General features: G+C 36.4%; 1 protein-coding gene and 1 long non-coding RNA gene across 2 annotated transcripts in view; one reads left to right on the top strand and one right to left on the bottom strand.

Moving 5' to 3' along the window:
- GPR158 (G protein-coupled receptor 158) overlaps positions 1–26,026 on the top strand; it is a 375,355-nt gene that overhangs the window by 248,871 nt on the left and 100,458 nt on the right. The window contains exon 5 of the mRNA XM_037006036.2: positions 20,743–20,811. Within this exon, the coding sequence (XP_036861931.2) occupies positions 20,743–20,811 (69 nt within the window). The remainder of the gene's footprint in view (positions 1–20,742; positions 20,812–26,026) is intronic.
- The window catches only part of LOC140847783 (uncharacterized), a 158,385-nt gene that overhangs the window by 89,339 nt on the left and 43,020 nt on the right, over positions 1–26,026 (bottom strand). The gene's annotated exons all lie outside the window — the stretch shown is intronic.

The following is a 26,026-nucleotide window of genomic DNA, read 5'->3' as shown; positions in this document are numbered from 1 at the left end:
ATAAGGACTTTGGACTTACATATAGCAAATCATCACACAGGTTTAAGAAATGACATGATTACATTTGTATTTTATAGAAATCTCCCTAGCTGAATGTGGAAGATGACCTAGAATGTGTGGGACTGGAAGTAGAGAGACCATTTAGGTATCTGTTGTAATAGTCTCCTGGAGAAATGAAGAAAAACTTGATTCAAGACAGTGACACTGACAGTGATGATTTCCAAAGACAATTAGGAAGTAGAGATGACATAAGATTGGCAGTGGTGATGAGAGAGAGAGAAAGTCTAGTATGGCTCCCAGGTTTCTAATTTGATTTTCTGCATGTATCGTGAATGCATTAACAGAGGGTTTTAAAGGAACAGGTTTGAATGGACCAAGAGGACATGGTTTTGGACATGCTGAGATTAAGCCACCTATCTCTAGTCAGAGTAGCCAGGACTGGTCCTCAGAAGAGAGGTCAGAACCAGAGATAGATATGAGTTACCTCAGCAGAATGGTAACTTATGTATGGGAATGAAAGAAGTACCACAGAGAGAGGGTCTGAAAAAGAGAGTCAGGCCCCCTTATGTGTCTCACCAAGGGAAAGCCCGTGTTCTAAGTCTTTATCCAAAACTTGAAGCACGTGGAGGATTTGCATTTTAAAACCCAGGAAGAGAAAGTAATCAAATTACTTTGATGTCCATTTGCACGGATTTATTTATTCTGCTGGCATCAGGAAAACTAGTGTTGAAACGCCTTAAAATAAGTTCTATTTACAGCTCTCTGTGAGTCAGGAAGTCACAGAATCTTTGTAAATTTTGCAAGTCTTTGAGAACAGCCGTTATGATATGTGCTTTCAGACCATAGGCATATGGTGAGAGAGTTCTTGCCTTCCAAAAGCAGTGATTGAAAAATGGGACAGTTTGAATATAGACAGCTTTTGAACTGAGTTAGCATTAATGGATCCAGTCTTTTTTAATGACTTATTTTATTCTCCTGAGAACAAACTTTGACCATAGATTTCCATATATCTCTAATTCAGGTATGTATATATTTTTAAAAATTTTATCTGGCATATGGTCCATTTATGTTAATGACTGGAAATCTTATCGTGATCATTTTCATTACATAAACCAAAAAAATTTTATTTATTTCATAATTGACATGTGCAAGTCAAGTTCTAACCTATTTTTATTGACATATGAAAGTAAATTTTATTACATACAACATGAAAACTGAAGATGTATAACATGTTAACTTGGTAATTATGCATTTCAAAACAATTGCCTTGTAGTGATAATTAGCACCTCTACCAAGTTACACTGACATTTTTTTAGTGGTTGGAATAATTAAGTTGTATGCTCAAGTTTGATCATTATAATACAATATTGTAGTCTATATTCTAGCCTATTTTCTTGTTACATTGAGTTACTGTAAAAATGTGTCTGCCAAAACCAGTTGTAAACAACTAGGTAATATAAACAAATTTTGATATGAATTGATCTGAATGTTCACTGGCATATGGATTCGACGCCTTTTCTGTATATTGAAAAGACAAATCAACAACTTTCTGGACTTAAAGTGATATTTTAAATTGATAGATAAGAGAGGGAAGATAATCCAACAAAATTTTAATAATAACAAATGGGGATTGTTGCTTTATTTATCTTTAAAGATGCCCTCTTGGAAAAAAGGGCATTATCTGAGCCCAGAAAAAAAAGAGTGACTTACCAGCTAAAAAGTCATTAAAAATGTTATTTCAAATTTAAACACAATTGAAATATACTAGCAAAAACTCACTCATATCAGAATTGAATTTAAGAATGCACTGAATGGCAAAATTGTTTATACCTAAGGAGAACAGAATCAGAATTTAACAACACATTTCTAAACATCATTTTCAAAATAATTTTTATGTGCTCTGAGAAATGAGCAGGCATGTACATTTTATATTGTTTGGGTACATTTTCCTGTAAAGAGTTTTTTTTTTTTGCCTATTTTATTGTGCTTTTTTTTACTGTTAATTCTTTTTCATTTTGGTATCATTAATATACAATTACATGAGCAACATTGTGGTTACTAGATTCCCCCCATTATGAAGTCCCCACCACATACCCCATTACAGTCACTGTCCATCAGCTGTAGTAAAATGCTAGAGTCACTACTTCTCTTCTCTGTGCTATACTGCCTTCCCCGTGCTCGTCGCCCCACTGACATTGTGTGTGCTAATTGTAATGCCCCGTATTCCCCTTCTCCCTCCTTTCCCATCCATCCTCCCCGGTCCCTTTCCCTTTGGCAACTGTTAGTCCATTCTTGGGTTCTGTGAGTCTGCTGCTGTTTTGTTCCTTCAGTTTTTGTTTTTTTCTTACGCTCCACAGATGAATGAAATCATTTGGTACTTGTCTTTCTCTGCCTGGCTTATTACACTGAGCATAATACCCTCTAGCTCCATCCATGTTGTTGCAAATGGTAGGATTTGTTTTCTTCTTATGGCTGAATAATATTCCATTGTGTATATGTACCACATCTTTATCCACTTATCTACTGATGGACACTTAGGTTGCTTCCATTTCTTGGCTATTGTAAACAGTGCTGCGATAAACATAGGGGTGCATATGTCTTTTTCAAACTGGGCTGCTGCATTCTTAGGGTAAATTTCTAGAAGTGGAATTCCTGGGTCAAATCATATTTCTAATTTTAGTTTTTTAAGGAATCTCCATACTGCTCTCCACAATGGTTGAACTACTTTACATTTCCACCAGCAGTGTAGGAGGGTTCCCCTTTCTCTGCATCCTCACCAGCATTTGTTTTTCCTATCCTTTTCTATGTTGGCCATCCTAACTGGTATGAGGTGGTATCTCATTGTGGTTTTAATTTGCATTTCTCTGATGATTAGCAATGTGGAGCATCTTTTCATGTGCCTGTTGGCCATCTGAATTTCTTCTTTGGAGAAGCGTCCGTTCATATCCTCTGCCCATTTTTTAATAGGGTTGTTTGCTTTTTGGGTATTGAGGCGTGTGAGTTCTTTATGTATTTTGGATGTTAACCCCTTGTTGGATATGTCATTTATAAATATATTCTCCCATACTGTAGGATGCCTTTTTGTTCTGCTAATGGTGTCCCTTGCTGTGTAGAAGTTTTTAGCATGATGTAGTCCCATTTGTTCATTTATGATTTTGTTTCCCTTGCCTGAGGAGACGCATTCAGGAAAAAGTTGCTCATGTTTATAGTTAAAAGATTTTTGCCTATGTGTTCTTCAAAGAGTTTTATGGTTTCATGACTTACATTCAGGTCTTTGATCCATTTCGAGTTTACTTTTGTGTATGGAGTTAGACAATAATCCAGTTTCAATCTCTTGCATGTAGCTGTCTGAATTTGCCAACACCAGCTGTTGAAGAGGCTGTCATTTCCCCATTGTATATCCATGGCTCGTTTATCATATACTAATTGACAATACATGCTTAGGTTTATATCTGGGCTCTCTAGTCTGTTCCATTTGTCTATGGGTCTATTCTTTTGCCAGTAGCAAATTGTCTTGATTACTAAACAGTTTATTCTTAAAGATTTGGACTTAACTTGAATTTTGATAGCTTTTAAAATAAACTAAAATTAATACTAATATAATAAGGTTTGCCTAAAGACACAGAGCCAGTAAGTAACAGAGCCAGTATGTAAAACTCAGGTCATAAAGACTGTAAGAGCTTATAAATTTAGTTAACAACATGAGTGTGATGTTCCTAGCATTCCATGGAGCATGGGCAGAGAGCTCTGCGCTTCTATCAGTTTCCTGCTCCCTTTCTTGTAGGACTTTCTTCAGTCTTTGCAAAGTGATCAAATAGATGTCAGTGAATGAAAAGTATGGAAGTATCAGTGGGCTTAAATGTAAACTAATAGGATATGCAAATTAAGGTACAAATGCTAGAGATACCAGAAAATAATGTAGTAATATTTTCTTTGCTACTTTACCTCATGTGTGGTAAGCCCTGCAAATTTGTGGCACAAGCTTCCTGTGATTTGAGGGGTAGTAAATGGTCTACTGACTCTTTTTATTTAAATATCATTGATACACAGTCTTACAATGGTCTTACATAAACAACACAGTGGTTTTAACATTCACCCATATTATCAAGTCCCCCCCAGCATTGCAGTCACTGTCTATCCACGTGGTAAGATGCTGTAGCGTCATTACTTGAGTTCTCTGTACTGCACTGCCTTCCCTGTGACCCACTTACACTGTGATTGCCAATTATAGTGCCCCTTAGTCCCCTTCTCCCTCCCCACCACCCTCCCAACTCCTCCCCTTGGTAATAGCTAGTTCCTTCTCCGTGTCTGTGAGTCTGCTGCCATTTTGTTCCTTCAGTTTTGCTTTGTTTTTATACTCTACAAATGAATGAAATTATTTGTTATTTGTCTTCCTTCACCTGGCTTATTTCACTCAGCATGATACCCTCTAGATCCATCCATGTTGTTGCAAATTGCAGGATTTATTTTGATTTATGGGTGAATAATATTCCATTGTGTATATGTACCACATCTTCTTTATCCATTCATCTACTGATGGACACTTAGGTTGCTTCTGTATCTTTGCTATTGTAAATAGTACAGCCATAAGCAGAGGGGTGCATATGCTTTTCAAATCATGGGTCTTGTTTTCTTCAGGTAAATTCCTGGGGGCATAATTACTGAGTCAAATGGTATTTCTATTTTTAGTTTTTTGAAGAAACTCCATATTGCTTTCCACAGTGATTGAACCAGTTTACATTCCCACCAACAGTGTAGAAGGGTTTTCCTTTCTCCACATTCTCACCAGCATTTGTTGTTCCTTGTCTTTTGGATATTGGTCATCCTAACTGGTGTGAGATGATATCTCATTGTGGTTTTAATTTGCATTTCCCTCGTGATCAGCGATGTGGAGCATATTTTCTGTGCCTGTTAGCCATTTGAATTTCTTCTTTGGAGAAATGTCTGTTCAGATCCTCCACCTATTTTTTAATCAGGTTATTTGGTTTTTGGGTGTTGAGCCATGTGAGTTCCTTATATATTTTGGATGTTAACCCCTTATCTGATAAATTATTTATGAATATATTCTATCATACTGTAGGATGCCTTTTTGTTCTGCTAATAGTGTCCTTTGCTAACAGGTTTTTAGTTTGATGTAGTCCCACTTGTTCATTTTTTATTTTGTTTTCCTTGCCTGAGGAGATAAATGGTCTGTCAATTTTTATCTTTAAACACCTTAGTGTGAGTTTCAAATCCTTTATTTATTCTTTATTAAGGTATAATTTACATAGAGCAAAATGCACTTAATTGTACAGTGCAGTGAGATTGACAAATGCATACACCCATGAAATTCACATCTTTATCAAGATGTAGAAGTTTCCAGTAGTTCTAGAAAGTTCCTCGAGCCCCTTGCTAGTCAATCCCCCACCTCTCTCCACCCCTCAGCAGAGAGGACCACAGTTCAGATTCTTATCAATCACTGTAGTTTTGTCTGTTGTCTTTTGTGTCTGGCTTCTTTAATGTATACAGTTTATGAAATCTGTCTTAGTCATATGGATCAGCACTTTTCCCCCTTCTGTTTCTGAGTGATAATTCATTATATCACTATTATACAATTTGTTTGACCCATTTCCCTGTTGGACGGATATTTGGGTTGTTGATTATTATAAATGAAGTTGCTGTGAACATTCTTGTACAAGTCTTTTTGTGATGCAATATTTTTCTTTCTTTTAGATAGGTATCTACCAGTAGAATTATTTGGTCTCAGGGAAGATGTATTTTTAACTTTGTAAGAGGCTGCCAAGCCATTTTCCAAAGTGGCTGTAGAGTTTTAAGTTCCCATTAGCAATGTATGGAAATTCCACTGCTCTCCATCTTCCATACATTTGGTCTTGTCAGTCTCTTTAATTATTAACAGTTATAGAAGGTGTCTCATATGACCTTAATTTTTTCAGTCCTTCTGTGGAATTAGTGTTTTAAACTGTCCTGTATTTTAAAAGCAATGCAAGTATAATTTACAGGATTTGGAAAATATTGAAAAGTTTAAGTAATAATGCAAAAATCACCTCTAAGTCCTCAATATGGCATTTGAGAATATTTGATATTTAATATAAAAATATTTCCATGTATACATTATAATCATACACTCTTTTGTCATTAAATGTACCCCAAAACCTTGAATTTTATGAGACCATATTATTATACCATAGACTATATAATAATTTGTTTTACCATTTGTCTACTTTTTGGGATATGGATTATTCCTAATTTTTTTCCCAGTATGAATAATACTGTGTATGAAGCATTCTTATGCATCTTGTGTATAATTCACATTATTTTCTTAGACTATTGTGCTATCTGATAGACCATTGTGCTGTCTCGTTCCCAGCCTTCAGAGTTCTTATTTCTTTTTCTTATTTCATTGTAATTAATAGAAATTCCAGAGAAATGTAAAATCCCAATGTTAGTATCAGGCATCCTTATCTTGTGCCTTCTTTTAAGAAAAATGCCTGCCTCACCACTAACACTTGGCAGTTTATTTATGGTAGATGTTCTTTCTGCAAGAAAGTGATCCTTACAAATGCTGCTTTCAGCATTCATTTCAGTCATGGTAAGTGTGCTGTGCATGGAAGTGTTGAGTGCAGTAAGCATAAAGCAGGAAACCTCACCTAGTTTCCCATGAAATGCCTGTGTCTGTCACCGTGCCAGATAGAAAGAAGGCACTCACAAACACCTTTATTGTGTGAAGTCAGTGAAACTATGATCTGAGGGATGAAGTGAAGTGAGCCAAATGAGGGTCAAGGAGGGAGGGAGACATAGGCCAGTGTGAGGGAGCAAGGTGAGCTCTGCAGCCCTTAGTGGGGGGCCACTGCATTTGTAGGACTGAAAAGTGGCGGGTTGGCTGAAGCCTGGTGAGCACTGGATGGAGCTGAGGAGGACACAGCGGATGTGTGTACAGGGCTCTCTCACCATGTTTTTGACTGTTGTAGCTCCCAAGAAAATGATAACTTAGATTGACACTAAATGTCCTCCTTCATGCTTTTTTACCTTGACATTTCACATTGACAGATATTGGTGCTGCATTTCTTTTCTTTTCTTTTTGCTTTAACAGATAATTTGTTGTTTATTCTCTTTTTCTCTGGACTTACTTTCTCCCATCTTCTCTTCCTTTTTACTTTCACTTATCCTCCTGCCCTTCCTAAATATAAGTGCTTACTACATGCCAGATGATATTTGAATAACTCTCCTCTTGAAGCTTGTAGTTAGTTAACTCTCTTGTAAACAGACACTAATTTGATTGTATTTTGATGTTTCTGACCCAGCCTATTTCTTCCATTCCGTCCCTCCCTTCCTTCTTCCCTTTCTTTGTTGGCATTTAGGAATTATAGTTGATTATTACTTAAGTAACAAATGAATACATTATATTGTACAAAATTAACACACAAAACAATAAGTGAAAGCCCCCTGTTTCCTCTCACTTCTACTTCTTATCCCAGAAAATACATACCATCAAAGGTGTGATACTTATGTGTACACCTATATCATGCCTTTTGCTAATAAATGTTTTTTATTAAAAAAAATTTTCTAAGAAGTCCTTGGAGCTCTTTCCCTGCCTATATAAGTGTGTCTTAATTAGTTTTTAAATGGCTGCATAGTATCACGCACACAGATAAACCACAGCTTGTATTCTCTGCTATTTACATGCTCCTGTTGTCTCAAGTTTCTCACCAGGTTTGCAGTGCTCTGGCAAACCTACTGGGGAATATGAGGTCGTGCAAACCTGCACGTAGTCCTTAAGGATAAAGCCCCTAGAAGTGGAGTTGTTGGTTGGTTATAATGTTAATTATAGACACTTAAAATTTTTTTTTTTTTTTTTTTTTTTTTTTGAGAGGGCATCTCTCATATTTATTGATCAAATGGTTGTTAACAACAATAAAATTCAGTATAGGGGGGTCAATGCTCAATGTACAATCATTAATCCATCTCAAGCCTAATTCTCGTCAGTCTCCAATCTTCTGAAGCATAACGAACAAGTTCTTACATGGTGAACGAATTCTTACAGAGTGAATAAATTCTTACATGGTGAACAGTACAAGGGCAGTCATCACAGAAACTTTCGGTTTTGATCATGCAATATGACCTATAAGCCATCAGGTCAAATATGAATATTCATTTGATTTTTGTACTTGATTTATATGTTGATCCCACATTTCTCCTATTATTATTATTATTTTTATTTTTAATAAAATGCTGAAGTGGTAGGTAGATGCAAGATAAAGGTAGAAAACATAGTTTAGTGCTGTAAGAAGGCAAATGTAGATGATCAGATGATCAGGTGTGTGCCTATGGACTAAGTATTAATCCAGGCTAGACAAGGGCAGCAAGACATCCACAGATGCAGAAGATTTCTCTCAAAGCAGGGGGGGTGAGGTTCTGAGCCTCACCTCTGTTGATCCCCAAATTCTCACCTGATGGCCCCCCTGCGACTGTGCCTGTCTTAGGTTGTTCCTCCCTTGAGGAATCTTACCCGTCTCTGGCTAACCAGTCATCTTCCGGGGCCATACAGGGAAATGTAAAGTTGGTAAGTGAGAGAGAAGCCATATTGTTTGCAAAGGTTAGCTTTTTACTTCTTTGCAGATTTATGCCCTGTGGCTTCTATGCCCAGCACTTGTCTCGAGGTATCTTTACCACCTGGAGGAATTATGATACTCGGTAAATTCGATATGAGGCACGAATTCTATTTAAAGTTTGTAATTAGGAAGGAAGAAGAAAAGCTATAGATGTAGCATATGAAGGAAACTTGGGAGGATTGATTATTTCTTTGACATATCTTCTTGTATAGTACCTTAAGTATGTATAGGTTTTAAACTACTAACTAATTTGCACACACATATTGACATAATAGGAATACGGTGACATAAACAAAGCAAATCTATAATTACCAGCCATCTCCAGTGAAGCCAAGAAAACCATTTAGGCACCCTAGGCATTTGTGAAAATTTATCTATGATATGATGGATATTTTCCAACTGTACTTGAACCATCAGACAAATTAAAGCAGCCCATTTCTGGGATCTGTTCACATCCCATATGTTCTTTTAACCATAGATAGTCTATAGTCATGAGATTTTGGGGTGCTACAACTTGCACCCCTCCCAACTCCTGGTTGAGTTCCAACAGTACAGATCCAGTCAAATTCGTTGTCTCACTGTATGCACATGCCAGCCTAGACATCTCCCTCCTCCTTCTCATGGCAAGTCCAGGAGATGGTGGGCTGGATGCAGCCACAACCGCAGCATCGTCCGGATCCCTGTGGAGGCTTTTTGATGATCATCCCCCGGCACGAGTCCTCCAGAGAGTGCTGATGCCGGAAGCTCCTCCTCATATCGTATCTTAGTTCATTTTCTGGGTATCCAAGCTAGGCCTTGATCTTCTGCGTAGAAACAAACAGACCCTTTGCCCACACTTTGACATGCCCTCTATACCACTGTGCAGAACTCATTGGAGGTCAGCACACAGTAACTGCTTTTTTTTTTTTTTTTTTTAATTAAGAGAAAGGAATATTATCAGAAAAGAGTACCTCCATAGCTGATCATCTGACACCCTTTAAGTGATCAACATTAAGGATATTTAAAGCATGCGTTGATCTTTGATTTACCAATAGTTTTATCCTGTTAAGGAGTAATCCCCCTTTTCTTTCTTTCTTTCTTTTTTTTTTTTTTTAAATTTTTAATCTACACTTACCTGAAGAATACTATGTTTACTATGCTCTCCCCTATATCAGGTCCCCCCTAACAACCACATTACGGTTACTGTCCATCAGCTTAGCAAAATGTTGTAGAGTCACTACTTGTCCTCTCTGTGTTGTGCAGCCCACCCTCCCCTTTCTCCCTCCCCCCCATGCATGCTAATCTTAATACCCCCCTTCTTCTTCCCCCCCCTTATCCCTCCCTGCCCACCCATCCTCCCCAGTTCCTTTCCCTTTGGTACCTGTTAGTCCATTTTTGGGTTCTGTAATTCTGCTGCTGTTTTGTTCCTTCAGTTTTTCCTTTGTTCCTATACTCCTCAGATGAGTGAAATCATTTGGTATTTCTCTTTCTCCGCTTGGCTTATTTCACTGAGCATAATACTCTCCAGCTCCATCCATGTTGCTGCAAATGGTTGGATTTTTCCACTTCTTATGGCTGAGTAGTATTCCATTGTGTATATGTACCACATCTTCTTTATCCATTCATCTACAGATGGACATTTAGGTTGCTTCCAATTCTTGGCTATTGTAAATAGTGCTGCGATAAACATAGGAGTGCATCTGTCTTTCTCAAACTTGATTGCTGCGTTCTTAGGGTAAATTCCTAGGAGTGGAATTCCTGGGTCAAATGGTAGGTCTGTTTTGAGCATTTTGATGCACCTCCATACTGCTTTCCACAATGGTTGAACTAATTTACATTCCCACCAGCAGTGTAGGAGGGTTCCCCTTTCTCCACAGCCTCGCCAACATTTGTTGTTGTTTGTCTTTTGGATGGCAGCTATCCTTACTGGTGTGAGGTGATACCTCATTGTAGTTTTAATTTGCATTTCTCTGATAATTAGCGATGTGGAGCATCTTTTCATGTGTCTCTTGGCCATCTGTATTTCTTTTTTGGAGAACTGTCTGTTCAGTTCCTCTGCCCATTTTTTAATTGGGTTATTTGTTTTTTGTTTGTTGAGGCGTAGACACTTAAAATTTTGATGGCCACTTCAAAACTACATCCTCAAAGGCTTCAGTTTGTCTTCCTGTCATACAAATGCCCATTTTCTAGTTTTCTAACCAGAGATCAACATTATGTCTTTTTAATTTTTTCTAGCTAGCTGATGGGTTAAAAATGAAGTAATGTGCATTTGTATACTTTCCTGACTACTCTCAAGGATGAGTACTTTTTACATTTTTATTTCTGTTTGTGTGCTTTGAATTCCCTGTTCATGGCAGGGTTGCAATTTCTGTTTCACATGTGTCTTTATGTGTTGGCAGGGGGTTAATAAGGGTTGTTTCAGGAGCCACTATCCAGATGCTATTTTAAATAACAGCTTTACAAAGTCGGATTTTGAAAGTGATAGGGGCAAAGTTGAGTGGTACCACTATGTAATGTCAGCTCTGTCAATTTCCTTTGGCAACTTTTTTAACCTTTCTAAATGTCAGGCTCCTCGTTTATAAAGTGAGGATAATAATGGTACCTACTCTTTGTTGTGAGGGTTAAGTGTTTTTATCAGGGTTAATTAATATAAAGTGCCTAGAATAATAGCTGGTACAAAAATTCTCCTGTCATCATTAGTATTGTCATCATTGTTATTCCTTCCACTTTTATTATCAACATTTTATTAAATGTTGTCATCAACAGGGAAAAATGCCCTTGAATGAGCTAACTAGCAACACTAGATATAATTCTAGGTCCCTGTTTGCCAAGTACATTGGTTCTGGATTTACCCTTTCCCCCTAGTTGGCTTTTTTATTCCCAAAATTTATGCAATTGTATCTCTCTCATGGTCTTAAAAATGTAACCAAAAAAAGAAACAAAACTCCAGTAAAATTCTTGGGGTGGAAGACAGCTGTTGTTCTGGATCTTGCCATCACGCCTGCACAGCAGGACTGAAAACCTAACCCATAATGAAAGCCGGATTTCAAAGGCACACTCCTTATTATACCAACCTCGGCTTCAAAGAAAGGAACAAAGGGAAGCGAACCCACTCACTTAGCATGCCCTAAGCAAAGACTATGTGGGTGCACTGAGGCTCAGACATGTGGTAGTTGTGATTAGGTAGACTTACACTTGAAGGAATTTAAATGCACAACTGGAAATAACAGACTTTTGAAATATGAATTGCTTCCTTCAAAAAAAATAACTCCCACAGAAGATGAAGGTGGAGATGATGGAGTCCTTTTCATTCCTAAAAGGAACCTCACTTCCCAGTTTTGAATATAGATACCTTGGTTTGTTTCCATATGGGCACAGTCTCCGAGAAAACAGTCATAGACAGTGATACTTGGGGACACCAGAAGAACCACTGTGCTAACAACCTTACTCTTAACTTTCAAAGTTCAAGATCTCTGCCTTGGTTTTAAGTGTTGACTATTTGTTTTATCTTCCAAGTTCTATCTGGAGGAGCAACCATTAAATTATTATTAATTACTAACACCCCAGTTGACATTTATTACATCTCTTTTGTCTATAACTAGTAGGTAAGACTAAGGCATAAAAGGAATTAGAAGTTGGGGATTGGGAGGGATGAGGGAATTATTTTGAATGTGCATCATTTGAAGACGGCAGGCCTGGATAAGGTGACAGAAAGGGAGATGTGATGGTGTTGGTGGTCTGAAGTGGGAGATGAGGGCAGAAGAGGACAATAAATACAGGGGAAGGCATCTGTGAGAAACCTGAGAGGACAGTGCCTTCACTTTTGTTTGTCCAGTTCTGCCTCCACGCCCATCTGCTCTGCCCACTTTTACCCCTAAGAATCCAAGAATTAGTAGTGTATTAGACTAAACAAACAGATGGTTTCTTCTGTTTCCCTCTTCTCTCCTTTCTCTTCCTTTTCCTCTTCCTCTTCTTATGAAGATTTTGATTGTTTTAACTTACTCTCTAAATCAGAGAGGAGCCCATGAATTAAAAATGGAAAATTTCCTTTCCATTTGAATATGGATCATCATGCATGCTGCTTTTAGGTTTAACCATTTACTCAGTAACTTTTTCATTCATTTATTGAGACAACTGGTTGACAAAATTTGTGGATCCTGGAAAATACCAAAAGTAAAACCATGAATATTTCATAAAGCCCACTTCTTTTATGTCTAGCCTACATATGTATAACTCAGAACTACTTTGACTGCAAAATAGGTAATTGATTACCATTAACCAGGATGGGAAATATGAAAAGAAAAACAGATTGGAAAATTAGCTTTCCTGAAGTGTCTTTAGGTCATTCAGGTAGAACTGCCTTATAGGCAAGTGAAAATAGGGGTCCAGAGCTCCAGACCTGAAGGTACAGATATGGAGTCATTAGTTTTAAAAATCTTCAAAAATGGATTACTTCTAGAAAACTGCTTTAGTCATAGTTCAATTTTTGATGAGGCTAAGCACAATTGCTTTTAAAAAATATATTACATTGTAAAACTTTTTTCCAGTTTTTGGTTTTGTAACATTGTTTGAACTTTGCAATAATTCTCTACTGTCAAATTTCTGCATATACTTAAATATTTCTCTTACAGCTTTCTGAGTTGATAGTCAAATCCTAATGCATTTGTATAATATATTTTAGAGCAAAGAGTAACTAAGTAGGATACAACACAGAGAAGACTAATTAAAACACCCCCTCAGTGTGACCTTTTTGAATTCTCTATGAAAGAGTTAGCATTTATTATCTAATTAAAACTTATGAATTTATTATTTGAAAATCTTTCCTGAACCATGTTCATAATATAAGATACAAAACTCTTAAATATCAAGGTAATTATTTAATTGCAAACATGATTTCCTAATGAAATTAAGAACAACTGAAACAGCAGAATTTAGTAAAACAAATGGTTAGAATTGACAACCTAAATGTAAACAGGGTGTGAGTTAATTAATAATTCCCTCCTCTTTTTTTCACTTTGTCTTTTGACAAACAAGTTTAAGAATGATGCACTCCATGTGGACTGAATTCTATAACACCTGTCTCATGGGTCTTCTTAGTGCTCCCAAATGTAGGGAACATGAGAATCCAGTTTAATCCATGTAATTTGGAAATGGTTACACTGTTTTAGAGATTAACTTTTGCATTCCTATCTCCATTGTCTTTGCATCTATGCAGTAGTTGTTTTCCCACAATTCTTTATAATCCACCTTTGTGTTTTACCTGTCAGATATAATAGTGCTGTTTAAAATTTCTGAACTGCTTACTCTTCTTGCAAATTGGGTGCATCTCTTATACCTTATTAAATCATCTATTGACTTATTCACAGAAATGCTCATCATATTTCTTTGTACATTGGCAAAGGTCATCTCAGAATTGAAACTTTTTGTGTTTATGTGAAGTATAAAATAAGGAACATAAACAAGTCTTGGAACATTTAGACTATCTCCAGATATCAAACTACAAAATGTCTCTTTCTTTTACACTTTGCCTAGTCATTCCGTACACTTTCAAACATGCTACAGAGGACAAATAACATGTTAAAGAGAAGCTTAGCAGTTCTGAGCAATTCTGTTCACATTCTCACATTTTTTTTTTCCGGTTTAAGAAGACTGAGAAAATACTGGTGTTACGTAGCTAACATTTGATGGGTTCTATTGCCTATGTCTGAGCAGCACTTTAAAATAGTTACCTTGCAGATCATAGTTTTCAACATACCAAATTTAAGAAGAAAAAGACTTTCTGAGATTAGACGATGTTCAAATGATGAGGAAAGATTGTTCAGATCTGTTGCAACTCAGCAATCAGGTGAAACTGAGCAATGACTTGTGAAACCTCTTGAATTTCTCCAAGTACAAAATACATTTATGTTTAAAAATTGACAACAAACTGATACTTGAGTTTATCTCAGTGTAACAAAGATTTTTTATTTACTGATTTTTGTTTTAAAAATAGGCAAAGTATTTATCTCATTACTGCCAAATTTAAAAATACTTCGTATTTCATATTTTGATCATTCCACTACAGTTTTTCATGAAGGGGAATTTGTTGTTCTTTCAGTGACCTACTTTTAATCTGAAGATATCAATCTCAGTAACTTTTAATTCAATAGTTGAAGTATAAGCAATGACATGTTGTGTTTCAATAATTTCCTGACACTTTATTTAAGTATTTACAGCACTCCTCAAGGTAATATCTTTTTCTGTAATAGTTGAGTCTGTGCCATTCACTTGTGTAGGCTCAAAGAACTTATCTCTATTATGTGAAATATGAATTACTCTGTTTATTAGTATTGAAAGGAAAAGGGAATTGAGGGTTGCAAACATCACAGAGAGGTAAAAGTTTTTCTTTTTATGCCAAGAAACCACAGGAAAAATGAGGGCAAGTAAGGACATCATCCTAGTGTCATGTTTGCAGGAGAGAGGGCCTGAGGAGTGGGCAGAAGTCTGATAGGAAGTACTTTGGTGTTCAGTAGTTTTGGACTTTAAGCACAAGGGATGAGCTTGACTGAGTAAAGAACACCCAAAATATTCTCTCTCAGGCATCTAAGTTATACTGCACTTCAGTAACTGCAGTGGGAATCTGCAACTTGGAGTCATAAAACCAAGCAGTGAACTTTTGGAAAACAAGGCACTGGGGGGAACACTCGCATTATCTGAAACAAATCAGAGCAAGTGAGCAAGCATCTCCTGAAACTCCTGCAGAAGCAACCATGAGATATTTCTGCCCAGCAAAAATGGTGAATCTTAAATAATAATGAATGACTTGTTCTTTCTAATTTCACATATACAAAATACTGATTTTTCTTTTTATTTACTGTGCTGCACTGTTATAAAGAATATGAAACTATGTATACATTACCCTGGCCTTTATCCTTGGATAAACTTATTTTTCCAAAAGGTCTTAAACAGATCCACTGCAGACTATCAAACCATATGAAAATGGGCTTTCTTAGGAAGTCTTAGAAATTAGAAAGAATTCCTAGTTAAGGCAATGTGACGATTTCTTTTAATGTTTTACATCAAACTATTGGGAATTTTTAATTAATTACTAAATTTTTTTACTCACCTCTGAGCGAAACCCCCTTACTTGTAGTTTACTTGTAATACTCTAGTAGTGCTACATGTTTTTGTTATTATAATATTACATATAGTTCTGTTCCTTTGGGTAAGAAAATGGCTGAGGGTCAGATTGGCTGTACAGAGAAATTCACACTGACTTGGGAGTCAGCTGCTGTGGACGATGAGACCTTTATCTGTTCCTTGTCAGCTGAGTGACCCTAATAGTCTGGTAACCTCCCTTCCTTAATCTGCCTGTGAATAGTGATGAACTCCATTGACTGAGTTCCTGCTCTCTGCTGGGCAGCATTATCACTGATCTTTATAACAGTTTTGCCAGTTAGGCATCATTACACCCATTTTATAAATGAAAAAACTGAAGCTCAGAAGGTTGAGCAGCTTGCCCAAGGTCATACAGCTAATGCTGAGATTCTAAAGCCCATGGTTTGATTCCATTCATTTATAATTTTCTGAGTTACATATATTTCACTTTAGGAATCTCTTTCCTAACCATATTTATCTTTATTGCTGAGAATTCTTCAGAAAAACTACAATTGGGTTTAACTGACCACATTTTTGGCAATTGTTACTTGACAAATTTTTTTCTAAATCTGATTGGTGTTAGTATTTCATCACAGATCTTCTTACAGCAAATGGATTGCATGTAGTCTGACAAACTGGATGTGATCTGTTCTCTTCTATTTATGTAAATGTAAATAAAATCATTGAAAAATAGTGTTATCTTACCTCTCAATGTTAGGATTCTCTTCAGGATCATTTTTACACCTTGCTTCTAATTTATTACCATGTGATTATTTCATCAGATGCTTGTAATGTTTCATTTGTAATCTCCCTATCTATCCATAGGTTTCTCTATAGAAATAGAAGAATTAAAAGAAAAAGTACAGCTCTTGAGTCTGTTCTCCTGCTAGTAAGACTAATTCTTTTTTAAATGATACAGATTTATAGACTCTTGGCTTGTCATCCAAACCTATGCCAGTCCATTCTTTTCAGAATCTAATTCTTTTGCTTTCTTATGTTTGTATCCATGCCCAGAGGTTCCTTTTGTAATAGAAAGACACTGTAATTGCTGTAAGGCTGAAGAAATTGTGATAAAAAATAACTGCACTGTTTTAGCAGGTTATCCATTAATTTCCCCAGTGGTTAAAAATGTTTAAAAATGTAAGTGAAGTAGTTAGTCCCTGCAGAATCCAAGAAACAATGACAAACCATTTTAATTATGTTTAAAACTTCAGACTTCAGCATTCTTATCATCTTACTACTTCTGGTGACTTCACTTCCTTCAGGTGCTTAATCTCCTAAGCGAATCTCTGTGTGGCAGCTACAGCCGTGCTTCATCTTCACCTCTGCACTTTGCATCCAAGGATTATGGAATATAGAAATTGACTTTGACATACTTTGATAAAATTGGTGTCAGATTAGGCCTTTTCTTTGGTCTATAGGTTTGATATCTGGCTGTCATAAACCGTCATTAGTCAGTTCTAAAAGTTTAAAAAATGAGGAAGGTAGGAGGGAGTAGAGTGAGATGGAATCTGCTCATCTCTATTGTAAACTCTGAAATTATATTGATTAGGCTTTATGGATTCTAATCCAGAGAGTGAGGCTCAATAACTACCTCCAGTTTTATATGCACAAAAAGTACTGATTGGTCATTTTATGCATGTAGCTGATACTGAATAAGAACTTATTAAATATATATTAGTTAGGAAGGGCTTTGGTTAGACTTCTTTACATAGTATGATGCCCGATCATGTAATTTTCTAATAGTTGAGTTGACATGTTTTAGATTATTTTTCTTTAGTTTTATTGTCTAATTATTAAAAATGTATGACTGCAATGTATGAGTACATCTCCAAAGGACTTAAAATATTTCCAGATAAGTTGATCTATCCTCAAATCCATCTACTTCTCCAGAAAAAAGAAGTCATTGTTATCATCTTGTTACATAGCCTCAAGACCTGTATTTGGTGTATTTCTAATATGTAGAAAATGTATGATGTTGATTTGCTGATACATGTTTTATGTAAATAATATCACACTGTGTTGCTGATCATCTTTCAAGAAAATTACTCAAGCGTTTCCCAGTTAACTCTGGGTAAAAAGAGTTCCAAAGCACCATTTCTATATCCAGCCAGACTGAGAAGGAGGTGAAATTTTTTCTTGGCCTCTATTATTTTGCTTGTTATCTCTCTCTTGAACTTAAGTCAGTTTATTACTTACAGTACTTGCATATTAATCCTTGGCACCAAATGCAAAATAAAAGACTTTGTTCTAGTTAAAATAACTTTCATTACCAGTAAGACAATGGGGAAATGTTGTAGGAAGCATGAGATTTATTCTTTGCCCCTGAAGGCCCACTCTTAGGTATCTGCCCATTCTCTGAGGCCATGAAGCCAACTCAGCCCAAGACTATTTTAAAAGGAAATGTGCACATTTTGAATAAGCCTTACGTTTGATTATGGAACCACTTGTCAGAGTTCCAGTTTATGATTTGAAATCACAAGCTCCTCTGCTCAGCCTGGAGCAAAGCAATGAAGGCTAGGAAGATTGTCCAGCATTTCCAAACAGAAAGGAGACAGGTTATTTGCTGAAAGAATACATCAAAGCATAACCACTACTACTGTTTTTATGTAGTAGTGATGGTTGTAATGGAGCTAAAAATCTACTGGCCCTAAGAAAAGAACTGCTGTATTCCCTACCTCCAGGCTTGTGACCCTCTCTAGGGGCATTTTGGATTCCAAGCATTGAAAAAAATGTTGACTGCTACTTATATATACCTCTGTGTTTTTCAAGTTCAGCATCGTGGTGCTGTTTCCAACCTTGAAGAACACATACCTACTTACTAAGTATCAGGCACGATGCTAGCCATTTTGTGTACTTCATTTTTTCGTCACACCTCTCAGATTTAATAAAGCAAAGATTAGGACACCCATTTTACAGGTGAGGCCATTGACATGCAGAGTCACTAACTCAAAGCAGTTGTTTGATAATTCAAACTGAGATAACCTTAACTCCAATCTGTCTTTTCATTAAACCTTTTAGTTTCTTATACCTTTTTATCAAACAATATTTCATACATTGTTTTACAAGCAATCTTGTATAATATTTGAACCCTCTTAGTGTCATTTTTTGGGGAAAGTTTTAAAAAAACTACAGAATATTCATAATTGGATATGAATGTAATTTGCCATCTTAGGAATTCTATCAGCAAAAACCTATTTAAAGGCTTGCTGATAGAAATTTTCTTTTCACTAAAAGCATCTGCTAGCTAAAATAATGACCAATAGTGAGAAGCCACTCAGTCAAATCTGTTCACTGACTAAACCTGTTTTTCCATTTCCAAATTCTTAGAATAATGAAAACCCTGAGTTCTTTGGAGGGATTATTACATAAAGTATTCCTCTTTGTCTAACAGTGTCCTACCAGTGTTTTGAAAAGGAATTAGAATTTTCTTTGTCCGTCTATCCAGTTATCTAACACTTTATTTTTTTAATGTAATGCGTTCTTGTGGTTTAGCTTTGTAGCTTTTGGTTCTTGCAAAATTAATTGCTAGTACTTCCAATTATTTTCCTGTTGAGATAGCACATTTGCACTTTCTATAATTTGTATGTACATTTTATGTTTCATTAAGTGGAAACAGGGGTGCTGTAGTAAGACCTATTTCTGTGTTTGTATTCTCAACTGATATTTACTCCATACTGATATAAGAGCTCATCTAAGCAAAATTCATTATCAAAGAAAAGATTGATTGTTTGGTCTTTTATTTCTTGCCACAACTCTAAACTAAGCATTTTGCTTTGGGACAATAATGCTATTTTTACTCTAACAAAATATCTTAAGATTTTAAGTATACTTATGCTTAGCAACCCTTAAATAGTCAGGAAATTTATTTGAAAATCAACTCACTCTTTTGAATTTTGAGTTAAGAGTAAGCATGTTTCCAAGGTGAGATACCTCTCATTTAATGTGATTAATAACATTCACATAGTGGAGCTCTGTTGGTGAGTTTTGGGGACTGTATTTTGACATGGTGGGAGATACATCACTGAGATGCCAAGACCTTGTGCATGCCTGTGTGTTATCCCGAGACCATCCTGCAGGTATTCGTGAAATAGTTTAGGGATAGTGTTCAGTATGCACTGTGGCTGATGTTTCAGAAATACAAGATCTATGCGTCTGTGAATTTCTTGGATTGAACAGATCTTCTAAATAGTATTCTTAAATCTTCTGCATCTGTGGATGTTTTGTTGCCCTTGTCTAGCTTGGATTAATACTTAGCCTATAGGCGCAGACCTGATCATCTACATTTGCCCTCTTACAGCACTAAACTATGTTTTCTACCTTTATCTTGCATCTACCTACCACTTCAGCATTTTATTAATAATAATAATAATAATAATAATAAGGGAGAAATGTGGGATTCACATATAAATCAAGTATAAAAATCAAACGAATATTCATATTTGACCTGATTGTTTATAGTTCATAATGCGTGATCAAAACCGAAAGTTTCTGTGATGACTGCCCTTGCACTGTTCACCATGTAAGAACTTATTCACTACGTAAGAATTTGTTCACCATGTAAGAACTTGTTCATTATGCTTCAGAAGATTGGAGACTGTTGAGAATTAGGCTTGGGGTTGATTAATGATTGTGCATTGAGTCCCTTATACAGAATTTTGTTGTTGTTAACAACCATTTGATCAATAAATATGAGAGATGCCCTCTCAAAAAATAAATAAATAAATAAATAAATAGTATTCTCAGCTGCTCAGACTGTTCAGTGATTCACATTTTACAGAACAAATTCCAAGAAACCACTGGCAATATCATTAAGTCTACCACCACCTTAATAGTCTGTCTTTGTGCACGTTTCAGTTACTTCCTCTGTCTGAAATGCTAGCCACTTTTCACTTATTTTCCCCCAGAGTGTCTGTTCTACTGCTTGAGGCATTGTTATAACAGCATAAATTCTTCCATGCCTAGAAATGTAAATTAACAATGACATTTTCTTTTTTACTTTCTTTCTTTTTTTTAGAGCATCAGGGCATCAGGCCTTATCCTGTTGGAAACAATCCTTTTTGGGTCTCTGCTTCTGTACTTCCCAGTAAGTAACATAATTACATTTTTTAAATAGCCATTTAAAAAATTTGTTTAGGCAGTAATTATATATATATAAAATATATGACTTATTCATATATCTGTATACAAGTTTATATATCTACAACATATATGATAGTATATAATATATAGTAATGTATATAATTGATACAGATAACATAACAAGGGCTTTATAGATAGTTAAGCTCTGGGATCTCACCTGTTGGGTGACCTTAGACAAGTTGCTTAGCATTTCTAAACTTTGGTTTCCTCTTATAAAGTGGAGTTAATTTTACTGTTCTTCCCAAACTTGTGAGGAGGGTTAAGTGAGCTAACATGTAGTAGGCATGTATGGTGTGTATACTCAGCTTACACAGATAAATATGCATCTTCTTCCACCTCTATCTGATTCAGAACCATGAACCATACCAACTAGCTAATGCTGAAAAATTCCAAATGGTTACACAGAAAAATTAACTCAATAAATATATATGTAGTACTAGTGGCATAGATAATCATAGTAGACTCTTCCTGTCACACTAGTAACATGCTTCATCAGAAGATAAGTACTGATTTCACTAATTCAGTTCAACCAACTTGTGTTCAATGGTTACTGTGTCAAGTGCAGTACTAATCTGGGAATACTCTGTGGTCGAGCAAAACTTCATTTCTGCTGTCAAGAAGTTTACAGATTCAGAAGAGGCAATGAGGAAACATGGGCAATATAATGTGACGACAGCTAAGAGTAGGAAGGGCAGGTGTTCTGGAGACACTTGGGAGAGAGACCTTCCTGAGTCTAGGGAATAAAATGTGCATGATGGATCTGAAAGATGAGTAGATGTTACAGAAGGAAAAGGTAGGGCTTCCAAGACACCATATTCTTTCCTCTTCTCCTCTCACCTCACTAGCTGCTCCATTTCAGCCTTCCTGGCTGATTCTTAATCTTCTTTCCCACTTCTTTAAACTTGAGTGACTCAGGACACAGTGCTTGTAGCTTTCGTTAATCTTCATCCTCCCTTGGTGACCTCATTTAGCCTCAAAGCATTGAAAGCTATATGGCAATGATTCCCACTGCTGTTATCTCCAGCTCCAAGGTTATATCTCCTTTCCCCTGAGCTCAAATTCATGTTCAGCTGCATACTCAACAACTCCACTTGAAGGTCCAACAGAATCCTTACATGTTCTTAACTGAGAGACTGTTCAGATCGTAGTTGACAGTGTAGAAGTAAGTATTCTGTAGCCCCCATCAGTCTCCCCGTCTCCATTGACTGCAACTCCTGCTACTGGGGCCAAAAACCTGGGAGTCATCCTGGATGACTCTCTTTCACATCCACCAGAAAACCCTTCAGAACATAACAAGAATCCAAGTACTCCCCAGTACGTTCACTGCTACCACCTTAGTCTAAATGATCACCTCCATCACACTATCACCTCTTCTGATTGTTGTCTTAGTCTCCTCCTGGCCTCTCTTCCTCCCACCTTACCTCCTGTCATCTGCCTACTTTCAAAACACGAGCCAGTTTTAATGCCAAAGTTAGATCATGGCACCCCTCTTCTCAAAACTCTCTAAAGGTTCCCCATTTTACTTAGAGCAAAAGCCAAAATCCATAGATTGACCTCCAAGGCGCAACATGATTTGGATCCTGCCCACTTCCATTACCTCATTTTCTAATCTTCTTCCCACACTCAGCGTTTGCAAGCATTCTTAATCTATTCAAGTTTTCTGCACTTGAAGTTGATTTTATATTTCTCCTTAAGACCGAAATTACTTATAGTGGTTTTTAATTTTTCCTTAAAATCGCCCATATTGTTTTCTAATATACTAGCAAAGAGTTATACTTTATAATTAATAATAGGATCAATATGATAATAATATGATAATACAAAGGCTGTTGATCATGCCTGGTACTGTTCCTGTATGAATGGCATGCTGCGCAGCATAACATTTTATCTTCCCCATAAAATGACCAGATGGGTATTTAACCACAGACATAGAATCACCCAATTAGGAAGTGAAAGACCTGGAATGACCTTAGTATCTGTATAATAATGATCTTAATCATCCGAATATCTGTTTTTCTAGCTGCCATCATCTTTTAACTAAATCTCTGCTATTTTAATATACATTTTCTACCTGGTAGCCAAAGGGATATTTATAAATGTCAAGTCTAATCTGTTACCACTTCTGTAGCTTCCCAGTATTCTTAGGATACAGATCAAAACTCACAGCATAGTTTATGATGTTACATACAGAAGGTCCTTGCCCACCTCCCCAGCCTCATCTTATACCATTTTCTCCTCATTTTCACTGCCTGGTTTCCCTGACCTTTCAATTCTTAAATAAGACACAATCTCTCATGTGGTGAGCATAATAATAACCCCCCAAAATGTTCACAGTCCTAATCCCTGGAACATGTGACTATGTTCCCTCACATAGAAAAGGGATTTTGCAAATGTGATTAAGTTAAGAATTTCCAGATGAGGAGATATCCCAGACTGGCTCAGTCCCAAGGGTCCCCAGTGAAAAAGAGAAGCAGAAGAGACAGAACCAAAGGGATGGAGTCATGAGAAAGATCAGACTGGCTGTTGCTGGCTTTGAAGATGGATAAAGGGGGCCGCAAGCCAAGGAATGCAGGGCAGCCTCTAGAAACTGGGAAAGGCAAGGAAACAGATTCTTCCCTAGAGCCTTTCAAAGAAACACCTTTATTTTAGCTCCATAAGATCCATTTTGGACTTCTAATTTCCAGAACTGTGAGATAATAAACCTGTGTTGTTTCAAACCACTAAGTTTGTGGTAATATGTGACCGCAACTTCAGGAAACTATCACCCCTTCAGTCACAGGACCTTCTCGCATGCTTTTCCTTCCATTCTGGAGTCCTTCTCTGTTTGTCCCACCCCCATCTCACCACTTCTTTTGCCTGATTAACAACTAGTCATCCTTTACATTGTTACTTAAATACCACTCTTCAGGAAAGCTTTCCTTGACCACCCAGTCTGAGTCAAATTCTTTGTAAGTTCTCATGACAGCCCACCTTCTTTCTTGACAACACTGTCTCTGTCGGTGTCAAAAATGCAGTTATTTGATTAACTTCATCCTGAGAGACTGCAGTTCTGTGGGAGCAAGGGCTTGTGTCCGGCTCTCACCATTGCACCTGCAGCACTTTGTCTGTTGCCTATCACTGTAGTGGACACACAGTAAATATGCAGTGAATGAGTGAATGTGATTATACTTGGATGAATTCAGAACTGTACCCCAAACTAGTGGCTATTCAAGTATCTTCCAGAGGATCTGCTTGATTCTGTACAGCTAAGAATGATGGTCCTTATTTATATTACTTTATTTAGTTTCTACAGCTAGGCAGTAAAACACTTTTGAATGTTATTTTGAAGTGTTGACAAAAGTTTGGTTTATTTGTATTTCAAAGTTTCATACTTACTCAAGTAGTCTTATTAATGAGCATGGGCCTAAAATCTATAAAAGTATTTTGAAATCTCTTAAATAGAAGAAGTACTCTAGAAAAGAACATTTGAAAGAAGAGTACTTGTTAGGCTGCTAAATGTTCAAAGCAGTTATTAGAGATTAACAACTAGTCAACCTTTACATTGTTACTTAAATATCACTTTTCAGGAAAGCTTTCTTTGACCGCCCAATCTGAGTCAAATTCTTTGTAAGTTCTCATGACAGCCCACCTTCTTTCTTGACAACACCTATCTCTGTCGGTGTCAAAAGTGCAGTTGTTTGATTAACATCCTGAGAGACTGCAGTTCTGTGGGAGCAAGGGCTCCAACTTTCATTGACTGAGATCCAATTTTGAAAGATGTTTGATAGGTCTGTACATATGATGATACCAGATACAGAGAAAAAGAGAGGAGAAAAATGAAAATTTAAAAGGAATATAAAAACAGCACCTCTGCTTAATGATTCTAATATGCCTGAAAGGAAAAAATAATCAGAAAAGAAGACTTACCAAACAAATTCTGTCCAACAGAAAAACACTAGGATACCTCATAATGTTGACTAGCTATTGCATCTTTCATAACATAAATGCTTTCTGTAACTGCCTGAGATATTAATAGGTAGCTCCAAGTTCATACTGTGTACCTTGGTTTTAAGTAAGTTTCAGTGTTCATACTCTAAAGGTAGAAGAGGCCAAATTATTTCATGAAGATTTGAATGTAGCAAAAGATACAGGGGGAGAAAGGAGATTAAAATATACTATTGATTGGATCGGGTCTGGAGAGGAATGAAATTTTAATTTACATGAGAGAATGGAAGATGTTGTATCAGAAACTGATAGTAAAGTCTTGGGCTGTGTAGGGTCTATATATAATGTGCATGGGTGCACATGCTTAAAGCATTCTTGACAAGAAGGGTAGCTTGGTTATCGGACCAAGGCTCACTGGCTTCCTTCAGTTTTGCAGACATGAGATTTATATCTTTTGGCTAAAGTTTTTGCTGTAAGGATCTCTGTATTAAGTAATAAGCTGATTAACCTTATATAACCAAAGGGTCTAATCTTTTGATGGTGTAAATATGAACTATACCTTTCTTGTTTGTTAAATATCTTTCCCACTTTCTCTTCTCCTGATGTAGCCTATTACCAGCATTGCTCATGGAAGTTTTACTGGAGGTTACAGTTTTCTAAAAATTGTACTTGAATAAAATAGAATTGTTTTTAGAGCTGGGTAACTCCGTGGAAGGAGGCTTTGGAGATATTCACTGTTCTACTGAGTTGTTATGCAATGAGCCTTTTCTTCTTTTTATGCTGCATATTGTTCTCAGATTTGCAAGAATTAAGGTTATTTTTGCCTTTTCTAAGCAATCTTAGACTACAGACAATTTCATAACAATGCTTATATTGGGAAGTCCAAATTAGAGATTATTATCATTGTGCAGATGAGGAAAAACCAAAATCTGACTAAATTTAACATTGTTATAATTGGATAGCAGAGAGCTGAAGCATTTAAAATATATTCTTACAGATTCTCAAAAGAGACTCATGATTTGAAGTCCATACAATTGTGACAAATGATTAGTCTTCATAATTACCTAAAAACTTTCATATAATTTTTAAAAGAAAATACTTTAAGAAATCAACTGAAGTATATTTTACCTATTAATAAAAACATTTTACAGGTTACTGAAACATAATAAGCAAAATGGAATCTAGAAGTTTGTTTTTGACTTGACTAAATCACTGGTTTCAGCTTACAAAGTGAA

The sequence above is a fragment of the Manis javanica genome, chromosome 2 (assembly GCF_040802235.1).
Source record: "Manis javanica isolate MJ-LG chromosome 2, MJ_LKY, whole genome shotgun sequence".
Taxonomy (NCBI): Eukaryota; Metazoa; Chordata; class Mammalia; order Pholidota; family Manidae; genus Manis; species Manis javanica.
This window is presented reverse-complemented; position numbering and strand designations above follow the sequence as displayed.